The sequence below is a fragment of the Solea solea genome, chromosome 14, assembly GCF_958295425.1.
Source record: "Solea solea chromosome 14, fSolSol10.1, whole genome shotgun sequence".
Taxonomy (NCBI): Eukaryota; Metazoa; Chordata; class Actinopteri; order Pleuronectiformes; family Soleidae; genus Solea; species Solea solea.
In genome coordinates, this window is record NC_081147.1 from 10,049,582 (window position 1) to 10,074,152 (window position 24,571).

Sequence of the window (24,571 nt, forward strand, 5' to 3'; positions counted from 1 at the left end):
TGGAATTTCTGTTGCTAGTTGCTCAGCAGTGCAGCAAGTTTTAAAGCAAAGCACTGACACACAGGTCTGACATTTGTATTTGTAATATTATATCATCCATGGTGACTACTATCTCCTACATTTTCAATTAAATTCAACAATTTATACATGAAAACCTTCAACTTGTTCAGGACATTTTCATCGCTGTTGCAAAGTTATCAGACTTGAATAAAGACAATGAGTGCCCAGCATTTCCTCCCACTTTTGTGGTAATGCATGTTACAAAATTAGTTTGGGACCTGAACTACAATGGTGCTTATGATCTGTTTCAGAAAAATAATGGGAGTGATAAAAATTATATATTTAAATAATTAAACAATTGACATTTCTGGGCTTGTTCCGGTAGCTTGGTCGAAATAATTCAGGATGTTCTGGTTTAATTGTTTTCCGCCTGTAACTTAGACAAAGTAAATCAAGAAGCTACGTGTGAATGTAGTATGCGACTTTGACCACTAGATGTCAGGTCATCAACTGTGAATCTAATATGGGCATTGTGGCCGCTAGGTGGTAGCTCTGCACCAGGATTTCCTCCTCCCAGGTCGTCGAAACAACAAACCGAACTACGGAGCAAGCGGGGTGAGAGAACGTCCGAAACCGCCTCTGACCGCGACTTTTAAACTCTTTTTTACTGAATTGTGGTGGGATTCAGACGGAGCCTGTATAATAATAGTTGAAAGTTACGATTCTACTGGGATTACATTTTACAACAAGGTAAGTTAGCTATAAAATGGCGGAGAGCTATCTGGAAGTTAGTTGATTTGTATTTTGCTAGCCGTCTCGCTAGCCTGGCTAGCTCTGGATGAGCCCTGAGCGCGGATGTCTGCCTGAACCAAGTCGCTTGGTTAGCTCGCGGTACATGGCTAGTTCGGTTGTTAGCGCGCTAACGACCAGGAATTTTGGCATACGACTGCAAAATATTTCCTTCTCAACCGAAAGAAAGGCTTAATAGTTTGAAACCACTTATTTACACTTTGCATATTTGTAAACAAAGTGTTAGTTGCTTATGCAATACGGTGCTGGAACTCCCGAGGCAAGATGGAGGACGCAAGGACGTGCTGTTTTTTTTAGGTACGTTAGCAGTAGCAGTTAGCATTGCTAACCATTGGGAGTTATTCTCAGCCATTTGATTTCAGCATATCCAGTGTGGCTACTTGCTTCTCCCGTTATGTGAGCACGGCCTGCCCCTCTTTAGAAGACGGAAGACAGTCCCTGTGTTTGGAAATAGCAGTGCCGAGCGTTATTGTGTGGTGCTAACGTTAGCTTGCGATGGTACAGTACTGCTTGCGTTGTTTTGTTATTATGTACCAACTATGATAGCGTGAGTAAATGCTAACCATTTCTTTATCTGGTGCCTGATATCTGATGAAAACGTACTGTACAAGTCTGTCGTCTTGCGTGGTCTGTAATTTGCTCTTTGTTTGAGTCTTAAAGTGCACGCTCACTTTAACAAATTTCGTTTAGCTGACGCCGACGAACGACGCTAAATCCTCGGTTGCTTAGCTTGTGGCGCTAGCACCAGCAGCGCACCGGTGTCAATTTTGACAGGAGCCGCCACAGAGTATGGTTATGTCGGCGTTGTTGGAGGAAGCTGAGCCGGTACTTTTTGGCATCGTTTACTTGCAGGAATGCTCAAAGTTAGGCTTGACAATTTTGTCATATTTAAAATCGTCTGGTCTTGTCTCACAGTCACAAGTTTATGAGATACACGGCTCGATTTGGCGCCACTTTTCTGTCTACACCCATAGATTCCCGTCGTCTTGTCACACAATCACTATTAAGGTTTCGGGTCTGATACATTTAGTTTAGCTTATAAATACCATATTTAAGATTAAACTCAGTACCACATTCAATTAATACAGAGTATATCGTACGTGTCTACTTCAGTCGGATGTTTGCTCATGTTCGGAATTTTATCTATTTTACGAAAGACTTGTCTGTAAAAGATGCCAATATGGCACATGTTTGCCAGAGCATCGTCAGGGATAGGATTCCAAGGCTTACAGACAGAATATAGTTACATTAAAATCATGTTGTAATTGAAAACCAATACATATTTATGCAATAACTACGCGTGCTGGGATTAAAATGTGCAGCTACTGTACCCCGAATGGGTAAGGGGGGAGTTAATGTTAGCCCTTTCAGTTAAGAACAGTTGCTCCTGGCATTTGTAATGGCATGTGTGGCCGTTGAGGAGGCATTTACCTATGTTATGAATTGTGGACAAAGTAAGAATCTGAAGGAAAATGGAATGGTTACACTCCCCTTTGATGTTGATGCTTTTAATTTACACATCACAACCATGCAATAGTTTCTCTGTGGCCTGCGGTATCTTGTTGATGTTGATACTGTTTTTTCATTGGTTGAGATGCGAGTGGGGCGTATAGGGCAATGCCATATTTGGTCGTTGAGGAAGACACTCTGATCTGTGTTGCATGACGTTGCCTGTACACCAAGGGAAACAGAGAAAGGGAGGGAGCCAATGGCTAGACACTGGCGTGTGACATAAACATTCGTATCCGCCCCCGTTACCATGTGAAGCCATTTTTTTCCCCCTATGAATGGCATCAAACTAACAGTCCGGCATAAGACTAAAATTGAGAGCATGATAAGAGTGGTAATGAAAGCGATTGGGGGAGGGGGGTTAACATAATTCCTTCTGACCAGCTATGAAGGTTCTATAATCAAACTGGCAAAATAATTTAAATTACCTGTCACACCTTTTCTGAAAATAATCTGTTACCTTCAGGCAGTTGTTAGAGAGTGAGCATAAGAAAAACCAACTGTTTTAAGCTCTCTTTTATTCTGTCACTCTGCTCAACAAGGACATGGGTTAATTTCTGTCATGTTCTTAAGCACTGACACTCAACTCACGTACATTTTGCAAAGTGGTATCTTGTTTGTTTTGGATTCTTTTTTACCTGGACTACTAGTTTTTAAGTTGGTGCAATATTATCTTTATATTGTTTTGTTTTTTATTCTGTTATTTATTTTCTATGCATTATGTTCTTTCCTGTGGGGAAAAGCACATTTGATTTGAACGTTTGCTTACTGTAGAGGATGTGTTTTTCTACAAACAGGCTATGTTTGCTACATTTGTGTCATTTATTGATTCTGTTAACATTTGCTTGAAATGTGCAATGTGTCTGCATGTGTAGTCTTCTAATGTGCTCTTTTTTTCATATGCTAGGTCACATGCAACTTCCCCTATCGTGAATTCCCTGAGAATCTCAATCCAGTCATAAGTTGAAGTTATCCAGAAGATGTTACAGAAATGATAGCAGCACCAGAAATACCAACAGAGTACTCCTTTACTCAGTAAGTTCAGGCCCACCCTTGTTATTGACTGTTGAACTCCAGGCTGATAGGCATTTTTATACTAATTTGGTCTTGTGTCAATCAGGGATACAGATACTCGATTCTCATCAGACACAGACTTCTCAGAGGATCCTGATGGAAGGGGTGCGAACACAACTAAAGGAAAGGTATGAAAAAGCACAAATGGCTACAATGACCTGGTATGGCTTGTGGCATCCTGTGTACACAATTTAATATTGAGGCCTCTTTTGCAGTTATTTGTGATGTGTATCAAATAACCAAAGTAGTTTTTTGTTATCTCTGATTATTCTTATTCAGTATCTCCTTTGTTTCAGGGTGGAAAGAAGGGGAAGAAGGCAGCAGGGGAGAGAGGCAAAGGGGGGAAGGGAGCAGGTCGGTTAAATGGCCACCACCAGGAGAATGGCATGGAAAATATGATGCTGTTTGAGGTGGTGAAGCTGGGCAGGAGTGCAATGCAGGTATGAATGGAGATGTATAATATTACAGTGCTTTGCATGTTTTCCCCCCCACCCCATTTAAAGTAAATAAATGATTGTTTAATGTATAATTCAAAATGCATCTATTTCATTCTCCCTGCAGTCTGTCGTTGATGACTGGATTGAGTCGTACAAACATGACAGAGATGTTGCGCTTCTCGATCTCATCAATTTCTTCATCCAGTGCTCAGGGTGTAAAGGTGTGTACCATAATGGCGTTTGAGTCTACTTACCTTGTGATTGGTCTTTTAAAAAATTTACTGAGGAAATGCTTAATTCTATGTGCCCTGCAGAACCATGTTTGGTACTCTTTACTCCCAGAGTTTGTCTCCTTGACCACTGAGTAAATTACATTCTGCATAATCACTCTGTGCTTACCAGGTGTGGTCAGTGGAGAAATGTTCCGCAACATGCAAAACTCCGAGATCATCCGACGAATGACAGAGGAATTTGATGAGGTAATTTTTCTTTATCCTGTGCCGTCATTAACATATTCAGTGTAAACCCCCACAGTGTCGTTTAAGATTATATATAATAATATAATTTTAGCTGTTAAGAACAGTAAAACTTGCCAACATGTTACAGACTTGGTGATGGTATCACATTTAAGTAGCATATCATAATTTAATTTACTGATGGTTTTCCCTCTGTGGACTCTAGGACAGCGGTGATTATCCTCTAACCATAGCTGGGCCCCAATGGAAGAAGTTTAAATCAAGCTTTTGTGAATTCATTGCCGTGCTTGTGCGCCAGTGTCAGTACAGTATCATCTATGATGAGTACATGATGGACACAGTCATCTCTCTTCTCACGGGACTGTCGGACTCCCAAGTTCGAGCCTTCCGACACACCTCAACACTGGCAGGTAAGATGAACTATCTCTGTGTTTAAGTGTGCGAGTGTGGGTAAGCGATACATTTAAATGTTAGGGTTGACTCAGGCTCTGACTCTGGATGTAGATCATGTTTTGGCTTGAAACACAAGTTTTAAGTGAAAATGTAGTAGCATAGATGTAGTCTTTACGATAATCAATGTGATCTTAAGAGTGAAGAGTTGAATTAGCAGGGTGGGAAAAGTGCCAAGGCTGATTATGATCTTTATATTGGCACTTTTACACATTTCAAGATCTCTTTTCTTAAAGGGTGGAGGGAGGATAATTGGGTAGCTTTTAATTGAACAGTGAAACTATGGCTATTTCACAACTTTTTTGGTCAAGTACTTTATCTTGTTTATCTTTTTATGTTTTCACTAATTTTGAATCATTCAAAGACCGAATGATGGTTTGTAATCTAGTGTAGGTAGATTTACCCATTAAACTGTTGGGGCACATCATGTTCTGTGTAATAACAAGAGGCATGTGGACTACACAGCAGTAGCATCATATGTTTTACAACAGTCATTAATAGTACAGGTGGGAGGAGTAACTACAAGAACACATGTGCAATGCTGTCTGTGCATTGGTCACTGCCGTTCAAGGCAACCAGTTTTGTCAGATCACGCAAAGCCATTTGAGACGGCTGGTAATCTCTTGAGTAATGATTGTAACTGCACGTTTAAGTGTACATAAATGCAACAATCGAGGTTAACTGAAATTGAAATACACTAAGTATATGGCATTTGGTGACTCAAATGAATTCTGATATAGCCAAGGTCCGTTTGTCAAAAATAGGTTATTCTTAATATGAAATATATTAAGTGTGACCTTTTTCATCATGCAGTAGAGCTAAAACAATTAATCGATGAATCAATTATTAATCGATTACTAAATAAATCGACAACTATTTTGATAATTGATTAATCGGTTCCAACGATTCCACGATTGTTTAAGCTTCTTAAATGTGAGTATTTTCATAATTTCTTTGCTCTGGAGAACAAAGAAATAATTAAAATTTAATCATTTTGGGTTGTGGACAAAACAAGACATTTGAGAACGTCATCATTTCCAGGTTTTACGAACACCGATCAACATTTTTTAAGTTTTTCTGACATTTTATGGACCAAACAATTAATCGAGAAAATAATCGGCAGATTAATCGATTATGAAAATAATCGTTAGTTGCAGCTCTATCATGCAGTAAGATACACTTTGTGTCGACAACCTTGTGTCCTCATTATGTGCCTTGTCATATAAATTCACACACCACACCCGTTTTTACACATTAATCAGTTGGTTTTTTCTGTGGGTTTTTTTTTTCTGTATGTTGCGTGTTCTTTTGACAGCCATGAAGCTGATGACAGCCCTGGTGAATGTAGCTCTAAACCTGAGCATCAACATGGACAACACCCAGCGCCAGTATGAGGCAGAGAGGAATAAAGCTGTGCCCAAAAGGGCCAATGATAGGCTAGAGCTGCTCCTGCAGAAACGCAAAGAGGTAAGAGTAACCACATGGCTGCCTTTGTTTGAAAATATTCTTGTTTTCATTTTAGACAGCATGCATATTAAATGAGTCAAATTGTAACTGAATTTTAGATTTTCAACAGTGGTGTGTTTATATATTGGGTTCATCAGTCAATGTTTTAAGTTGTCAACTCTTGTTTTCTATTGCAGAAAGTTGTGATGTAGATCACATGTGTTTATAATACTGCCCTTGTCACTGCAAAAGCCTTGCTATAGTACAAGGGGGAAGGTATTGGTTTCACTGATATCGGTGTAGCTGAGAAGCTGGTTTTTAGTGCTCAAGATAGCAGTAGAGACATCAGATGAGAACAAAATAATTAATCAGTGATGTTGGTTAAAAACATTTTTGTTTCATTCTCCAGCAGTGTTCTTATGTAATTGACAAAGGACACAAACAAAACAGGTGCCTCTCCGACTGTTTACTGATTTAATTTATAATCATATGTTAACACTGTGGATAAAATAAAATACTCTCAATTGTAGTTAACAGCGAGGAAGGCAACCTCAACCATATCTGCAGTTTATGTTTTAAATGTGTCCTATTATGGGTTGACAGTTATGAAGTAAAAACTACCAGCAGTTCTAATCTGTTTTTGTAGTTTTGCTGATGTCTTTTATAATTTATACAGCACTGTACTTTCTCAGTCACTTTATTGGAACACATCCAGAAAATACAGGAAACATATATGCAGTTTATAATAAACAAGTATTTATTGTGACCTACCCTTATACTTGAACAATTTCATGATCCTGGCTCTCTTAAAACTGAAAAACTGGAGTGGGACCCAGATTAATGTTGCTGGTAAAAACAGTGTTTATCTGACAATATCATATCAAAAAATGTTGTTTGTTCAAGAGGTGATTGAATAAACATATAATTTAATGATAGTTCATCACAAATGCCATTTTGGCAGCTACAGTTTTATAAGAATTACTGCAAGAATAAGCAAAAATGCAATCTACCGTGTTACCCAGTCAAGCCAATTAAAGTCTGCACCGTCGAGTTAAAAACTACTTCTGCTTAAGTCTGTTCCATTCATTTTATAAACAAACCACCTCTCTCTATGCTGGACTGTTAGTGTTGTGTTGTGTGTTATTCAAGTTGCATTGTCCACTAGGTTACATAACAGAGTCCCACAGGGCATCCATCTGTTATTTAATCATGCAGCCACACCGCAGCATGGTGGCAGTGTTCCCTGTCACACACGTCTAGTAAAGTTAATGCCTCCTGGTTACCTCTATAGCATTCTAGCCAGGTCAGATTTATGCTCATGTTTTTTTTTCTGTTCTTAATTTCAGCTCCAAGAAAATCAAGATGAGATTGAAAACATGATGAATGCAATCTTCAAAGGAGTGTTTGTTCACAGATATCGGTATGACTACATAATCCATCAAAAGTGTTGAGTTTTGATACATATTTCATACTTCTGCTATTGCAAACTCTCATAATTGTCTCCTGTTTTATTGTTTCAACAGTGACTCAATAGCAGAAATCAGGGCAATCTGTATAGAAGAGATTGGCGTGTGGATGAAACTCTATAGCGATGCCTTTCTCAATGACAGCTACCTGAAGTATGTGGGATGGACAATGCATGATAAGGTGAGTTAGAGGACATTAATGCACCCATCATCCATAAGAGTTTTTACATTGTTTTCCTGATTTGACCCCTTCTGAGCACCATGGGCATGCACAGACTCAGCCAGCTCAACCATTACAGTAACACGAAACTGGACAGGCAGCCAGGTGGTTTGTTTTAATAGATGTGGACACACAAATGTGACACCGATACTAGCTAACAAACCAGTTGGCATTATTAGTATTTACAAAAAATAGCAAATGGGACAAAACAATAGTGACTAATAGCTCTGTGAAATAGGGAACAATTAAACAAAACTAATGTTCCATACCCGCTATACAGAAACAGAGCAACCTCCACACCCACCTTTTGCTGTCTCTCCATCATGGTCCAGCTACAGGAATGATCACTGTTTCAACCAATGACTAATTTACTCAGAAATAATTTAAAATACAGGATTTTGTATCCACAGTTTTGTTCAGTTTACTGTTGTTTACTTGGTGACAAAGTGCTCTTCACTTCTCTTTTTCAGCAAGGCGAGGTCCGTCTCAAGTGTCTGACAGCTCTGCAGGGTCTCTACCACAACAGAGAGCTCAATGCAAGATTGGAACTTTTCACCAGTCGATTCAAGGTCAGCACCACCTGCTGGGCAACTTAGACACAACAACACAAACTTAATTGTTTCTCACTCCGTCACTACAACAAACTGAATAACTTAATCGATTTATAGCTACATTTTACCCTGTATTCAGATTACTAATTTTAGCCCATGGACTAATTAAATCTCTTCTCTCTCACTCAGGATCGTATCGTCTCCATGACTCTTGACAAAGAGTATGATGTTGCTGTTCAGGCAATTAAGCTACTCACACTTGTCCTGAAGTAAGCCTTGGATCCATGAGGACATATCAGAACATGGGATGTTATAATTCTACTGTAAATGTTGACTGACCATTTGTTTTTTGTCTCTGCAGTAGTACAGAGGAAGTGCTGACCTCCGAAGACTGTGAGAGTGTCTATCACTTGGTCTACTCTGCACACAGGCCAGTCGCTATTGCAGCAGGAGAATTCCTCTTTAAGAAGTATGGCTGGCATGAATTTATCAGTGAATAGTAGCTAGAGTTAGACACCAAACTGTTTTCAGACATATTGATATAGAGGCAGGTTCATTTACAAGTAAGACACACTCAATACCTCTGTTTGTGTATAAAGTCAACATTGTAGTGACACTATTTTATTTCTCAGTTTAAGCCTAACAATAATTGTTTACTGCTCACCTACAATATGTGTATGTTGATTTTGTTTTATGTGACTTTCTACTGCTTTGTGGCTGGCAGATTATGCAAGAGTTACTTTTGCTTGCTACCAAACTAATGATTAATATTCTTGAAGATTGTTCAGCCATCGGGAACCGGAGGAGGATGGTGCCCCCAAGAGAAGAGGCAGACAAAGCCCCAATGCCAACCTCATTAAGACCACTGTCTTCTTCTTCCTGGAGAGTGAGGTACATCATCATAGTTTCTTCTCTCCCCAGACAAAAGGTGACATTTCTGTCTTTCTTTGTGGGTATGTAAGCAGACCGAGTCATCTGTCCTTCATTCTCTCTTGTTAGCTCCATGAGCATGCAGCCTACCTAGTGGATTCCCTCTGGGAATGTGGTCCAGAGCTACTGAAGGACTGGGAGTGTATGATCAGCTTACTGCTCGATGAACCTTTACCAGGAGAGGAAGGTATGATGAAAAAATTTCTCCATGACAGTTTATGACTCTATGACCTAAAATGTGTGGTACAACATATTAGTGTAAGGGTCTACTATTTTTGTCCAGATCATATTCATTTGCACTGTTGTTACCTCTTGCAATAGAGTAAAAAAGCAAGTGCCTGCTGAAATAAATACAAATTTGGATATTGTCAACCTAATGGTTTTGTTAGTTTTAGCTGATTTCAGGGATGTTTACCTCGATTGTTATTAAAGTGTTTGTTTGTTTTTGTAGCTCTTACAGACAGACAAGAGACAGCGTTGATTGAAATCATGCTGTGCACTGTACGCCAAGCTGCTGAATGCCACCCACCTGTTGGAAGAGGCACAGGGAAGAGGGTAAGAGCAACTAGTATAATTTTTTTCCTATATGTTTGTTGAACATTGATCACATGATGAGTAACTTTAGAGCTGACTTGGTTTAAGTTCATCCCTTTGCTTTTTATCATCCCATCCACTTGTTTTCTGGAACTGACTGATGATACATGACTAAACTGCACAAATAGTGCATTTTAGTCATAATATGCAGAGGGTTTATTAACAGGGATTTTCAGAATGAACTATTGCATTTTCTATATCTGTTATTTTGAGGGCTTTAGTTTCACAAGCTGTTAGTTATTGCAGTCTTGATATTGTTAAGTTGAACTGTTATTTATTTATCATTAGTTTTACTTGATGGATTTAGCTTTGGCTCTATTTTAAATTGATTGTTACGGAGTCTGTTCCTTCTGTTCAATTAAAAACAAATTGTTCTGGATCATTTATGTTATCTAATAATAATAATAATAATAATAATAATAATAATAATAAAAAACTAAGATGAGCATGGAAATAAAATACATTGAGTCATGTTCAGGGCAAAAATTGAACTTAATAAAAGAAAAAGCAGTCCAGCATTGTATTTTTTGTTTAAAAGCAACCTTGTAGTGTGGATAAGCATACAATTTGTTGCTTTTTGATCAGGTGATGACAGCGAAAGAGAAGAAGACTCAGCTGGATGACAGAACAAGAATGACGGAGCTGTTTGCTGTGTCATTGCCCCCTCTACTGGCCAAGGTTTGTTAAATCCACTCAAGTCACTCCTTTTTAAAGAATTCACTTTTGTTTTGTTTTTTTCACAATCAGAATCTGATTCAACTGAATTGTTTGTTGTGTAGTACGCTGTGGATTCTGAGAAGGTGACCAACTTGTTGCAGCTGCCTCAGTTTTTCGACCTGGAAATTTATACAACGGGGCGTCTGGAGAAGGTACAGCGGTCATCGGGCGATATATAATATTTAAAAGACAAAAAAGATTTACCTGAACCTGAAATCTAAATTCTTTGTTTTTGTGTAATTCTTTCCCTCAAACCCAGCACCTAGAGTCCCTGCTGCGTCAGATCAAGGAAATTGTGGAGAAGCACACAGACACTGAGGTTTTGGAGGCTTGCTCTAAGACTTACCATGCCCTTTGTAACGAGGAGTTCACAATCTTTAATCGGGTGGACATTGCCCGCTCGCAGCTGCTGGATGAGCTGGTTGACAAGTTCAGCAGGCTACTGGAGGATTTTCTACAAGAGGTAGGGGTGATGTGTGTGTTTGCTGGCCATAAATATGTTTATGACATTGATTAACTTGTTTCTTATGATCACTATTGGCTATCCGCTGATCTTTTTTAGCTTGATAATGTTTTGGCTCATATTGCCCAGGCCAACTGCAAATAAAAATAGAATAGTCTTTCTGCCTTAAAATGTGCTCATTTGAACTTAAGTAGTTGATCAACAGGGACAGCTGGTCTTTACATTTATTTGTTTGACCTTTTTCTTCTTTTTTCTTTTTTTTTTTTTAATTAAATGTGGTGTATGTGGAATAAACATAATGGACCTCCTTCAGTTTTCTTGCTTTTAGCTTGATATTGCATTATAAAATGCAAAATGGCCATAGGATTTCAATTGTGTTCCTTCTCATGGTCTCCTAGACACTTTAATACATTTGTCAAATGAAATTTGAGTTGTATAATTTCTCTTTTCAGGGGGAAGATGCTGATGAAGATGATGCATATCAGGTTTTGTCAACTCTAAAGAGGATCACAGCATTTCACAAGTAAGATGTTTCTTTTGAATACCAGTTTCCTCACAAATTTCATATTGCTGTGTATTAACTGACACTTAAAAAACGAATTGCTTGTGTTTGCAAATCTAACCGTGATTTATTTTTTCTTGTTTTTATCTGTTGCAGTGCTCATGATCTGTCTGGGTGGGACCTTTTTACTAGTAACTTCAAGCTCCTCAACACAGGCATAGAGAACGGAGATATGCCAGAGCAGGTCGATATATGAACCTCTTCAACTTGCAGTTCTATGATTCAAAAATTAATCAGACTTTTGGAGGTGCAACCAAATATTGACCTGTGTTTACGTCTTTCTCTTGTGAGCAGATAGTCATCCACTCGCTGCAGTGTACCCACTATGTGATCTTATGGCATCTGGCCAAGATATCTGAGGGCAGCTCCAGGAAGGTGAGCTATGTTTACTGTAGGGTTGTAACTAATGATTATTTTAATGCACAGTCGTTTTTTACCCCCAAATATTCACTCTGTTTGATTTGTAAAACGGTGAAAATGTCCATCAATGACCATCATTTCTTCTTAATGAAAGATTATTGAACTGTAACCACTGATGTATATTCACATTGTCCAACCATTGTGGTTTATTTTGAGTTGTTGTGGAGGAAAATGAGAACAATTATGAAGCTGGAATCAGAAAACTTGCCCTTTTTTATGTACTAAAAATCACTCAAACTGATAAATCATCAGTCAAAACAATTGCTGTTAAGACATTCATCCATTCATCGTTATTGACTTAGTTCATGGTCTTACTGTTTTGAGGACTCAAATATGATGTTTAAATAAATTCTAACGCTCTCTTGAATCAGGATGACATGGTGACTCTGAGGAAGCAGATGAGGGCATTCTGTATGATGTGTCAGCGCTACCTCACCAATGTCAACACTTCTGTGAAAGAACAGGTAAGAGACAGACAGTCTGTATGTGTAGCAGTAGTAGCTGCTTAAAAGCAAGAGCATAGAATATGAATTGGAGATGAATAACAATTGGACAATATGTTAAATATGTTAAAACCTTGGAACTCGGTAAAAGGGATGTTTTCAGATCAGAAATTGACTTCACTGCATACAGTCTACCTGCTCTGTTCATGTATGAATAAAAAGTTCATGATAGTGTGTAATGATAAAGCTATCTGCACCTCCCAAATGATGTCAGACTTTAACGAATCCACAAGGAGCTCTATGGAATTCCACCAAATCCCTTGTTGTACTTGTGCTTACTGAGTGTTGCTTTCTGTCTTTTTTCTGTCCTCCCACAGGCCTTCACCATCCTGTGTGATCTCCTGCTCATCTTCAGCCACCAGATGGTGTCCGGAGGCAGAGAACACCTGGAGCCTCTTGTCTATTCCCCCGAGGACTCACTGCAGTCCGAGCTACTCTCCTTCATCCTGAATCATGTCTTCATAGACCAGGACGATGACACAAATAGCACAGGTACAAATGCAAATGTGCCGCTCAAGAAGCTCAACTTTCTGCTCTCTCCAATGCACAAGGTGAACAATTAGAGGACAGTTTCCTAACTGTAATTTCACTCTTCAGATGGGCAACAGGACGATGAGGCCGTCAAGATTGAAGCTCTGCACAAGAGAAGAAACCTCCTGGCTGCCTACTGTAAACTGATCATCTACTGTGTGGTCGACATGAAAACGGGGGCTGATATCTTTAAACAGTACATGCGGGTAAGACGAGTGTTCATGTAAATCTGCTCATGTATACAGAGATATGCATTACAGTTTTTTTTTTCAATGGCTCAGTTATTTATTTGCTTTCTTTGCAGTATTACAATGATTATGGTGACATCATCAAAGAGACAATGAGTAAGACTCGGCAAATAGACAAGATTCAGTGTGCCAAGACACTCATTCTCAGTCTGCAGCAGGTGAGTGCATGCACACTTTCTCTCACATCGTAGCCACATCCTATTTGTAAGAGATAGTTCATCTAGTGTTTCCCTTTTCTGTCTGTCTCTTTCAGCTGTTTAATGAAATGCTATCTGAACTGGGTCATGGGTTCGATCGTTCCGCCTCTTCATTCTGTGGAATTAAAGAGTTGGCCCGTCGCTTTTCTCTAACGTTTGGTCTGGACCAAGTCAAAACCAGAGATGCCATTGCTATGCTACACAAGTAAGGTTTCATTCTGTTATGGTTATCTTGCGTTGGTCTTCTTAGATTTTGGTCTTTGTGTTTGGGAGCCGTCATGCCAGAAAGACTCTTGAATACTGTGTTTGACTTAGTGTGCACTTAAATGATTGTAGAAAAATATGTCCAAATAACATAACAATAAAAAAAATTTACGCTCATCAAGAGCTATAAAACCAAAGCAATGGGTCAGTTAGACTGTTATACACCACGTAAGAAACACCCACATGAAACAAGTGCGGGTCACACCAGCATCCGTAATTCTGTTGTTGCACTATTGAGTTTTTCCAGTGGCAATGGAAGATCTCGACCTTTGCGGGTGATGCATGTTTGAATTTAATAGCTACACACAATCTTCCACATGTATAACATAACCCATTTTGAATTATTAAATTATTATCTCAGTCAGGTGTGTGCACATTTACAATGTTTGTGTGGCTTTTTCCTGGGGTTTTCCCAGTATGCTCACAGCCTGTATGAAATGTGCATTAGTATATGCCATTTGTGCAGCAGTCTTTTGGGTAATCGGATAACAGCTTCTGCCTTCTTCTATCGAGGATGTAATATTTTTATTGTTAAACAAGTGAGTTAATATCCTCTCTTTCAAGTTAGAGTTAGCCAGCAGCATCACAGGTTTTAAAACAGGACAGTAGAAAAATACCAGGTCTTGATGTTGAATATAAAAATGATGGTGTGTAATTTGTGACTGTTTCACAGTTTACATTATTGCTGGTGTGTTGTCAAATAAATTACATCCAATTTATTCAAGATTGTGTTGTAAACTCAACTATTCCTTGCTGAGCATAACATAGCAATATGTGTTATCCAAAATCCTCTTATAAAAGTGGTCTCTTAAGACTATCGTGGTTTATAGCACCTACTTTAGTTTTTATGGCAGTGAAACAATTTTATTTCACAGCTCACTATGTGCTTATTAATTCTCTCTCTCTCTCTTCCCCCCCCCCACCAGAGATGGTATTGAGTTTGCGTTTAAGGACCCCAGTCCCCAGGGGGAAGGAGGTCCTCCCCTCAACCTGGCTTTCTTAGATATCCTCAGCGAGTTCTCCTCCAAACTTATGAGACAAGACAAGAGGACTGTGTAAGTGTTTTCTTGTTTCCTTGGGTGGGAGGTTTCAGTGTCTCAGTGCAACAGGTGCTGGTGACAACTGGTGCAACTGGTGTTTCTGATGTGGTTGCCCTGAAGCTTTTAACCACCTGTTAGAATTTGCACCTGGTTATATTTGTAACATTTGTTCTTTAAATGCATGAATGCATGAGTTTATTCATATTGTCTGTGTGTGACCTCCCCCCTCTCCCAGCCACATGTACCTGGAGCGCTTCATGACGTTCCAGATGGCACTGCAGCGAGAGGACTGTTGGCTCCCCCTCATCTCCTACAGGAATTCCCTGCAGGCTGGTGGTGATGACGATACCATGTCGGTGATGAGTGGCTACTCCAGCAGAGGCTCCATTCGCTCCAAGAAGAGCAAGCCTCCTTCTGTAACAGCTGGAACGTCAGCAGCCAAGAGGAAGCTCCCTGAAGGTACAGCACTTGGAAATCAACAATTTAATATTTCATTGTTTAATATATATTAAGCTTTTTCATTTCCTTGAAAAAGAAATTCGATGTAATTGTTTGGGGCTGCAGACATTTTTAGTTAACCTTCCATATTTCATGGATTAATTCTGTTTTCATTCGCTTGACTCTGCAACTAATTAAGATAGATTTTGGTGGTCAATATGCAATGTCAGCATGACATCGGATTTGCGCCAAGTGAACCTAGTATTTCAGGAGTGCCAGGGGGTCTTTCATTAAATCTGGCACGAACATACACTCGGTCTCAGTGACATACTGGGTCGAAACAAAAGGTCACCACAACCTTATGAAACGTGTTTTGGCCATAATTTAAGAAATAACGTGTGTATCCATCAACTGCTGTCAACTGAATATTGGGAGTAAGTTCACCGAGTTAAGCAGTAGGTGGCGCCAAAGTACACGTCACCACTGGATGATTTTCAACTGACGACTTGATAAAGACCTTCAATAGCTGTTGATACATGGTTGTGTTTTTGTTGTTGCTTCTGTTCATTATTGTAATAATATTTGTTGTTTGTCCTAAGTTTAGGAATGTTGTGTTTCCTTCTCAGTCCACACAAACATCCTCTTTTATTTGCTTAAGTTTCCATTACACTTATTTGTGTCTCCCTTTTTATACATTTGCCAACCTCTCCACCCCCCTGAAGTGAAACAAATTTTGTTTATTGCCATTCAGATGTATTTATGCACAAATCTAAAATGAGCATTAAATCACGCTGTTTTTTTTTATTTTTATTATTATTTTAGAGTGTGTATTTAATACTGTAAGTAAAAAATAAATCATCGTGTCTTCACGTGAAACATATATTCTATAGCCTAGTCAAGTCATGATATTACAAAAGTGGTGTCGGAGCCCAGATTAACCCAGATGTGTTTCTAGCGGCCTGGCTCAACCAGCAGAGCTGATGGGTGAGGAGATTAAACAGCAGATGGTAGGATGGAGACCAACCAATCCTCCCCATACACAGTGACACAGTATACAGGCACAGAGAAGTGTGTGTGTGTGTGTATTTGATGAAGACCTTTTTAATGACGAAGTGTAACTATAGTGTGACAAAATGCCGTTCTTGGTGTAGAAGTAGTAATGAGCCAGCCTGTCACTGAAGTGCAGTCGAAATGAAACTGTTTAAGTGTTAGTAGTTGTGACACCTTTTGTTAATATCTAAGGTTCAGATTTCACTGTCAGGATTATTTCTGGCACGCACTCTTGCACTATGAATTGCAAATTTTTCAGCTGTAAAAGAGCAAATCTCTGGATACAATGATTGGATGCTACTCCTACATGAACAGTATTCCACATCCTTAGAGAAAACATTTAATTTGAGTTTGGAAATACTACTCCCATATTCCAACCTCATTTTAGAATTCTTCAGAAAACCAAAAGTGAAACCCAGCCTCCAGTGTAAAGAAGCATTTGGTGGTTTTGTTATAGTACCAAGTTACAGTCCTACATTTGATCAGTCATATTTTGAACCTCAACATAGTTCAGTCTTAAATTTACAACACATGTGCAGATGCTTATCACAGATTTCCCTCACAAGTTGTTTGTCTTGACACTTTTCCCTTTCAGAGGAGAGCAGCAGCAGCAGTGAAGTGTGGCAGCAGAGCATGCAGACCCCGGTCATGATGCCATCGCCCCACCTCACCTCTACTGCCATGCGAGACCCTAAGAGGGGCCGTGATGACAGCTTCATGGGAGTCTATCCCCTCCCTCACGACCAGCAGCAGCCCCACCAACACACACAACACCATCAACAGACGCCTCAACATCACCAGACACCCATGGATTACAAGTAAGATTTCACTTACTGTTGTAACTGCTCAATACACACAAGGTATTTTATACAAAATTAATTCAATGTAGTTTTAATTAATTCCCTGACTTAACATCCAGAATTTACCACAATTATCATTGCCTTTAAAATACAACAGAATATGGTCTTAGTAGGGATGGGACAATGTGTCCACTGTGTCAAATATTGTTCTCCCAAAAAGAAGAAACAAACAGCCCAAACATGACTCAGCTAAAATGCTTTTGCTGATTTGTATTTTGTATTTGTATTTTACTGTCTGCACATTGAGGCATAAGATATATAGGATTTTTGGATTGTATCGATCCAGTGATTTTGAAGCGATACTGATTCCCATCCCTATCATATAGTGCATATGGAAATGGACATAGTAGGTGCATAAAAATGTCACAATGTCAGTTTTGTAAATTATGTTCCCATGTAGAGGACAATAGACAAAAACGCTTGGCACATGTGTAATCTGTGTCTTTTTTTTTTTTCAGTGACATTAGTAAAATTGCAAAAACTGTCTGAGGTGTGTGAGTGAGTGTGTGTCAGAGTGTCAGAAGTGCATTTTTGTTAAAGGTTACTGGTGAATGTGTCTCAGGTTTGAGGTGTTCAGACTATCCACTGCAATTCTTTATGGTCTGCTGTGCTGCAGCTGTGTTAGTGAACAACAGCAACATGTCAGTCTGGGCTTAGGTTTCACTACTCTTTTCATTTTTAGTGCATAATGTAATAATGAAACCAAATACTATTAAAAATTAAACTTCAACTTAGTTCCCTAAGCCTCAAAAAACAAAGCTGTAACATCTTAAGAAAAAATGTATACTTGTCTGATGTATTTATGTATATAAAGTCATGTTTACTTTGGAGTTATTAGTCCAGCTCTCTTGTTCACACCATCAAACTTTTAAAGCACTGAATATTGTGCCAGAACACACACAAATTACTTCCCTAATTTTACAGTCCTGTATTAAATTTTCTTTAATTGCTGGTTAGTCCATCATCATTTCCAAAACTCTTTGATGGCCATTTACTAAAACATCTGTTATTCCTTTGCATTCTAATACTTCCTGCCACAAAACTTTATACATTTGACCAGACCTAGATTGAGGTCCAACATTCAGATTGCTGCATCACTTATTCTCAAAGAATGGAATCAGAGGACTGGAATATGAGCCATGATATATTAGAACAGGGTTCACTGGAGTTTCCTTTTTGTGTGCAATTAATTCAAATGGTAGCAGAATACTTGCCCTTTCCAGCCTGCCAAGTGTTGGCTCAACTGGGACTGAAACTGACGAGTTTATTTGTCCAACCTGACTCTCATCTGTGTGAGGCCAGTGGGTTATCTGCTCACATCTTTATGGTTTCTCTAGTTAGGTCACCAAGCGCATGGATAAACAAACGTCTAATTACTCATGTGCTTTTAGTTCCCAGGTCACGTGGATGCTGGCTCAGAGACAGGAAGAGGCGCGCCAGCAGCAGGAACGAGCCATGAACTACGCCAAGCTCAGAAACAACCTGCAGCACGCCATGTAAGACACAAACACCCTCTGCACATAAATCATGTCACTGAAAACATATGATTACTTTGTGATTACTCACGATTTTCTTGGCTTTGTAGTCGTCGCGGCACAGGGCTTATGGAGGAAGATGAAGAGCCAATAGTGGAGGACGTCATGATGTCATCCGAGGGTCGCATGGATGACCTCAATGAAGGCATGGACTTTGACACCATGGACATTGATCTGGTGAGATATACATGTAACTAATTAAACCAACATGTTTTTTTTTTTCAAGTCCTATCTCTGAAGGCTGATGTTCTGTTTTTGTATGAATATCAGTAAATCTCTTGCTGTTTTTTTTCTTTCCTTCTTCTGCTGTCTTTTTCTCAGCTCTTAGTATCCACCATATCATTCTTTAGTATCTAAGGTAGCTCATGTTTGTGTCTGTAAAGTGGTGGAGATCAGGCATTAGACAATGAAATTGAGGTCCCACTAAATCGAATGATATGTTAATAATTTGTAAATATCACTGACGGCAGGTCAGTTTATTATTTTGTGTCTCAAGTAAGAAACTCTTGTTTGTTTTATTTTTTACGGCCAATGACCCAACCTAACCTAATCTAATCTATCCTCGCCGGTCAAACACACAAAAACCCATTGTCCTCTCATTAGGGGTGCAAGAAAAAAAATCAATACAGCAATTTATCAGCATTTTTAAACACGCTGTTGCTCATCCTGTCACGACTGCAATAGCAGATACTGGATTCCTGTAAACAGTGCTCTTATAATTAAACCTCACTTTGATCTGTCACAGCTGAATGTAAATGATTATTCCTCCTGGCTCAGGTTTGGTATGAAAGTAAATATTAGCACTTCGGAACACAAAGCGTCCAGGATGAAGAAAATATAGAATAATATGTTTATAAAAAATGGCATAATCAGAAAACGGAGATTCCAGAATTAAACAAATGTATAAAATGAATGACATTTACTATATTAAAAATCAAAGAAAACTGCATATTGTTTATGTATTAGTTTTTCAGTGAAGTTTTTGTGATTTTTGCACTATATCCCAATATACTGTAATACATTGTACCGCTGCCCCCAAATCACATTATGTATCATACATGCACCTACTCTTCATAGTTGGACTTGTCATTGTCAACTTTACTCATATAGTGCATTTAAAACAACCTTGAAATGCTGCGTAGGCACAACAAATACATGGCAGCACAGGAGCAAACAACAGTCAGAAAAAACCCTGTAGTTCTTACTGTCTTCAGCAGACAGACATAGCTCAGTATTGCATTGGTAGATTCAACTTTAGCTGTGCATATTCCCACAATGGGCAGGCAGACCACAGCATAATACTTGAACGCCCTGTCATTTTGGATGTGCATGAGAGTCAAGTGCGTGCATGTTCACTGGGCAATTACAACAATCAATCCCCTCAGCCTGAACCCCACCCTCTGCCACCCCCTGCTGCCACAGATAAAATCTAATTCTGTGAGAAACACTGATGTGCTCTGTTGACAGCGCCTTGACACTGTTGATACAACACGTGGCAACGTGATTCTTATTTGAGCGTTCACGCCAACACCACAGAACCATGTATGATGTGGGAAGCCAGAACTCAATTTTATCCAAGACAAATGTCTGTTTTGGATGCTTACACGTGTGCTGTACTCTGAGAAAGGCTCTAAATGTCATGTTGAATCAACCAGAAAATTGAACAACTGCCCTAGTTCCTTTTGAATCCACTCTGTTCGCTGCGTGTGTGATAAATTCTTTCCAAATTGAGCCATGAGGGTTCACTGTTACAAATATCTGCTAAAATGATTAATCCTTTCTTTAATATGGTAATACATAATGCAAAAGTCTGTGTTGTCTGCCTTTTGATATGGTTCAAACTCATTTTTAGTGTTAGCAGAAATGGAAACATTAATTGCTCGTCTGCTCAAGCGGCTGTGTTGGCAAAAAAGGTTAATGGAGTATCTGCTCTAAACACTTCCTCTTTTTCCTCCAGCCACCCTCCAAGAATCGGCGTGAGAGATCTGAGCTCAAGCCAGACTTCTTTGACCCTGCTTCTATCATGGATGAATCGGTGAGGAGCTTCTTGACTATTTAGCCTTTTCTTCTTTTCTTTCGAGTGCAACAAACTAATTCCAAAACACGATTCCAGGTGTGTTTGTGTGATGGCCAGCTGGAGATGGTTGAGCGGAACAGGGAGAGTAATCATGACATGTAGTCTCTTCAAAGGAAGACCACTAAAATTACTGATACGTCTATGAAGTTAAATGGAAGATGGGTGGCTTGCAATCAGCCTTACATGGATCACTTGCAAGTGTGTTGTATTTGCGACGCTGAATGAGACAGTAAAACACTGAGACAACTTCAGCAGACCAGGCTGAATGCGCAGCAGCCAAATGCTACATTTCATAGTGGTTGCAAAGCTGCCATTTTTGTGTGCATAAACATGCCAAATGTTATTTATTTCAGAGTGTACCGCCAGCCTTAAATTCTTCAATATGTCCCAGCTTTAATAAAAGCAAGTGATTTGCCTTAGGGGTTTCTTCTTATTCTGTGCTTGGAAATGCAAGGATCTTAAGACGCCACCTCAATATAGAGAAGCCTTTGGGTGTTTTCTGTCAGGTTTAAATCACTTAACTGTCATAAATGTATCAAAGCCTTCTCTAAGCTGCGTTACAAAGCAGCACACCTGGCTGCACAGCTGTTGGCGTCGCTGCAGATGACATTTAGAAACAGACAAAGTCAAACACACTCAACACAGTAGGATTTTAGAAACAGACAGTAATTGTTACAGTGAGCAGATTGAAGTTAATGACTAGATGACTTTCTCCCAATGACACTTTGGCAACAACTGCAGTAATGATTCACACACTCAGGTGACACCCTGCCTTTAGGAGACCAAACCTGTATTTTTATAGTTGCATATAAACTTGACAGGTTCACCTCGTTATCTTCTCACTTTATCCTTCGCTCTTCATTACACAAACTTCTTCATTCATGTATGTTTTCATGCTATACATGTGCAAGGGTTTTTCAGTATCAGTATGCATCAGTGAGACTTCACTGGTTCAAATAGAAATTGCTTGACATGATAAAGTCTGTGCTGCTCTCAGGTCTTCAGGGAAACTGTTCCATAAATGTGGGCCATAGTAACTAAAAGTTGCTTCACTGTAAGTTTTAGTTTTCACTCTCGAGATAATTAAAGGACCAGAACCAGAAAACCTGAAGTTTCTCAAAGGCAAATTGGATAAATATGAAGACCATTAAGAGCTTTAAAAACCAGTAAAAGGACCTACTTCAGGATTGGTGTGATGTGTGTTCGCTTCCTGGTCTTAATCAGCAGACGAGCTGCTGAGATCTGTAGTAGCTGTAAATAATATATGTTCTCTTTTTGAAGACCAGGAAGCAGAGCATTGCAATAGTCAATCCTACAGGAGATAAACACATGAATTAACTTCTATGCATGGGCTGGATTTGTCGTATTAAAACGTTTGTTTTTGTTTGTTTCCTCTAGGTTCTTGGAGTGTCCATGTTTTAAGCTAGTATCCAGATGATTTCGACGCTGGGATGATGGAAGAGGCGCTTTGTATTTAAAGAGAATTTTAGATGCGAACACAACACAGAAGCGTTTTCTCTAAGAAAAAGCGAAAACAAGACAAAAAAAATTTCTGGCTTGTACTCCACGTGGACCAATGACAGCCCCACACTCAGTGTTGCTTGCTCAGAGAGGACTTTGTTTCAAATATTTACTTTTATAATCTTGGGTAAGCTCTTCCTGTTCAGAAATAGTGTAACAGGCCACTTCCAAACCTATTAGAAATGAGACGTGTCTGAAGAAAAATCCATATAGTTTTTTTTTTTTTTTTTGTTTTTGTTTTTGTTTTTGTTTTTTAAAGCCCCCTTTCTTTTTTCATCGGGGATGAATTGGTGTGTTTAACTTAAGAAACATTTTTTTGTTCATGTCTAACCCTTTTTACAACTGTAGTAAGTTACCAGGTGTGAAGTAGTAATTTATAAACAGACTGTAGTAGCTTGCTTGTACTGTGTTAGCCAATTGGATGGAGGTCTTTATGTTTCTGTGCTCTTTCTTTTATCCTCCCTCTGTTTAAGTTTCTTCTCCGTTGCTGGGCCCGAGTTGAGGTCCCGATAACCACTGGTGGTTAAGATGGTGAACTGTCACATAGAATCAGTCAGGATTTCTTTTTGATGTAAAGATTCCCAGAGTCCATTCAATGGTCCTCGCTGTTAAGCAGTAAGTAGTAGAGCTTATCCTCAAACTGAATCACCTACTGGGGACACGTTTCCCCCCACAATGAGCAGAGTTTAATCCCAGTAGCGCCACTGTGTGGGCTCTGGAAGAAAGCAGCCCGGTCAAAGAAAATCGTGTTTTTTTTTTTTCCTCTTAAAATCCAGCAGCATAATGTTGACATGGGTAACTCTACATTTTAAATAAAAGATATATATGAATCGGTGCTGATTTTATATATATGTGCTTTTGGTTTTTCTTATTTTCAACTTTTCAACCTGCAGTCACAAAGTTTGAGAAATGTGTAAGTAAAATAAAAAAAATTAAAGCATGTGAAGCCATGCATCAAGGACGATTTTTAAATTTGTATTTTTATTTTTTGGTTTCTTTTTTTCTTCCCCTCTCCTTTTTGTCTTGATAATGTCTTCGGGTTTCTACCTTTTTTCCTACATGTAAATTAGTTTGGATAAAACTAATGAAAAGACTTGTGAAATTCAGCTTTAAGGTTTTCTCAACACAAAAAAGTCCTGTCACATGATACTTAAAGGTTTCAAATGTGTAAGGTAGTCATTCAGACAATACTGAAGATGAGAATAATTCAGCAGCGTTGTGGCAGCTAGACAGAGCTTAGATTTTGACATATATTTGTCACACAAGTTTTAATGAAATGTTTTGTCTACTGAGGTTTTTTATTTTGTAGTCATTCCATGCTTAAGCCTTAAACATGCTTGTGAAGGTCACCTTCTCTCACAGTAATCTTCCATGTCCGAGGATCAGTCATGTTAAAGGTGGATAATTGGCTTCTTAGAACATGAAACATGAGGTGGTCAGATGTAATGTGATAAAGTAGATGAACAGCCTATATGTGTTTTGCCTAATTATTTTATGTAAGTAAAAGAGAAAATTCTTTTAAGGAAAAAGTACTGTTTATTGTTTGTTACTTACCACTACATTGGTATAAATTCTTATTAGATCATGTGTATATATACAAAATTTAATTTCTTTCCTTCTGGCCATTTTAAGTGTTTGTTTTTTTTCTTTTTTCCATGCACTCTTGCCTACACTCTAAGTTGTTGTCTATTATCCCATCCTCTTCCAGTCACTCTGTTTTCTGATTTGTACTTGTCTGAAGACAGTAACTTTTGAATAAAAATCAACACATTTCATCGGTGTTACTTTTTACTGACCACACTGAATTCACTATGGTTAACATGGGGTTTCGTAGGTCTTGCATGGTCTATTGGTCTCTTATTTTCCTTTTCCACACGATGCAATTAATGGTAAAAATCCAATTTTCGTTTTCATGATATTCACCCAGATTGTGTCCACCGTTAAGCACAAGGGGGCAGTAGAGTCTCAGGCAGATACCGCCTCTCCTCACATGTAGTATGAATCCTTTTCACTCTAAAAGGGCTGTGGAAATGTATTCTCTCTACATATTCAATGCACACATTTCCCCTGTACGCAACAGCTTGTGTGTTTGCGGGTCACAATCAAAGGGGCTCATTGTAGCAAAGGTACTGTCTTGCTCACAGTTTGTGTAACGATAAAAGTGAGGACACGAAGCGGAGAC

At 38.9% G+C, this 24,571-nt stretch overlaps 1 protein-coding gene across 3 annotated transcripts; it reads left to right on the forward strand.

Annotated features, from left to right (window-relative positions):
- Positions 1–538: 538 nt before the first annotated feature.
- Positions 539–24,164, forward strand: stag2b (STAG2 cohesin complex component b). 3 transcript variants are annotated; one of them, XM_058649613.1, is made up of 34 exons: positions 539–615; positions 3,227–3,354; positions 3,440–3,521; positions 3,690–3,833; positions 3,955–4,051; positions 4,233–4,309; positions 4,512–4,716; positions 6,072–6,223; positions 7,549–7,622; positions 7,726–7,849; positions 8,359–8,457; positions 8,629–8,708; positions 8,801–8,908; positions 9,219–9,330; positions 9,439–9,556; positions 9,821–9,924; positions 10,549–10,641; positions 10,743–10,832; positions 10,940–11,143; positions 11,596–11,666; positions 11,802–11,889; positions 12,000–12,080; positions 12,497–12,589; positions 12,946–13,120; positions 13,226–13,365; positions 13,464–13,565; positions 13,661–13,809; positions 14,795–14,923; positions 15,144–15,367; positions 16,992–17,214; positions 18,648–18,752; positions 18,842–18,968; positions 20,749–20,826; positions 22,267–24,164. In XM_058649613.1, the coding sequence occupies exons 2-34, from the start codon at positions 3,311–3,313 to the stop codon at positions 22,288–22,290; spliced, it is 3,816 nt and encodes a 1,271-aa protein (XP_058505596.1). In that variant the 5' UTR covers positions 539–615; positions 3,227–3,310; the 3' UTR covers positions 22,291–24,164. The 3 variants fall into 3 exon arrangements, with proteins under 3 accessions (XP_058505596.1, XP_058505595.1, XP_058505597.1); XM_058649612.1 differs by having other exon boundaries at positions 582–750; XM_058649614.1 differs by lacking the exon at positions 539–615 and adding an exon at positions 1,088–1,107.
- Positions 24,165–24,571: the final 407 nt, after the last annotated feature.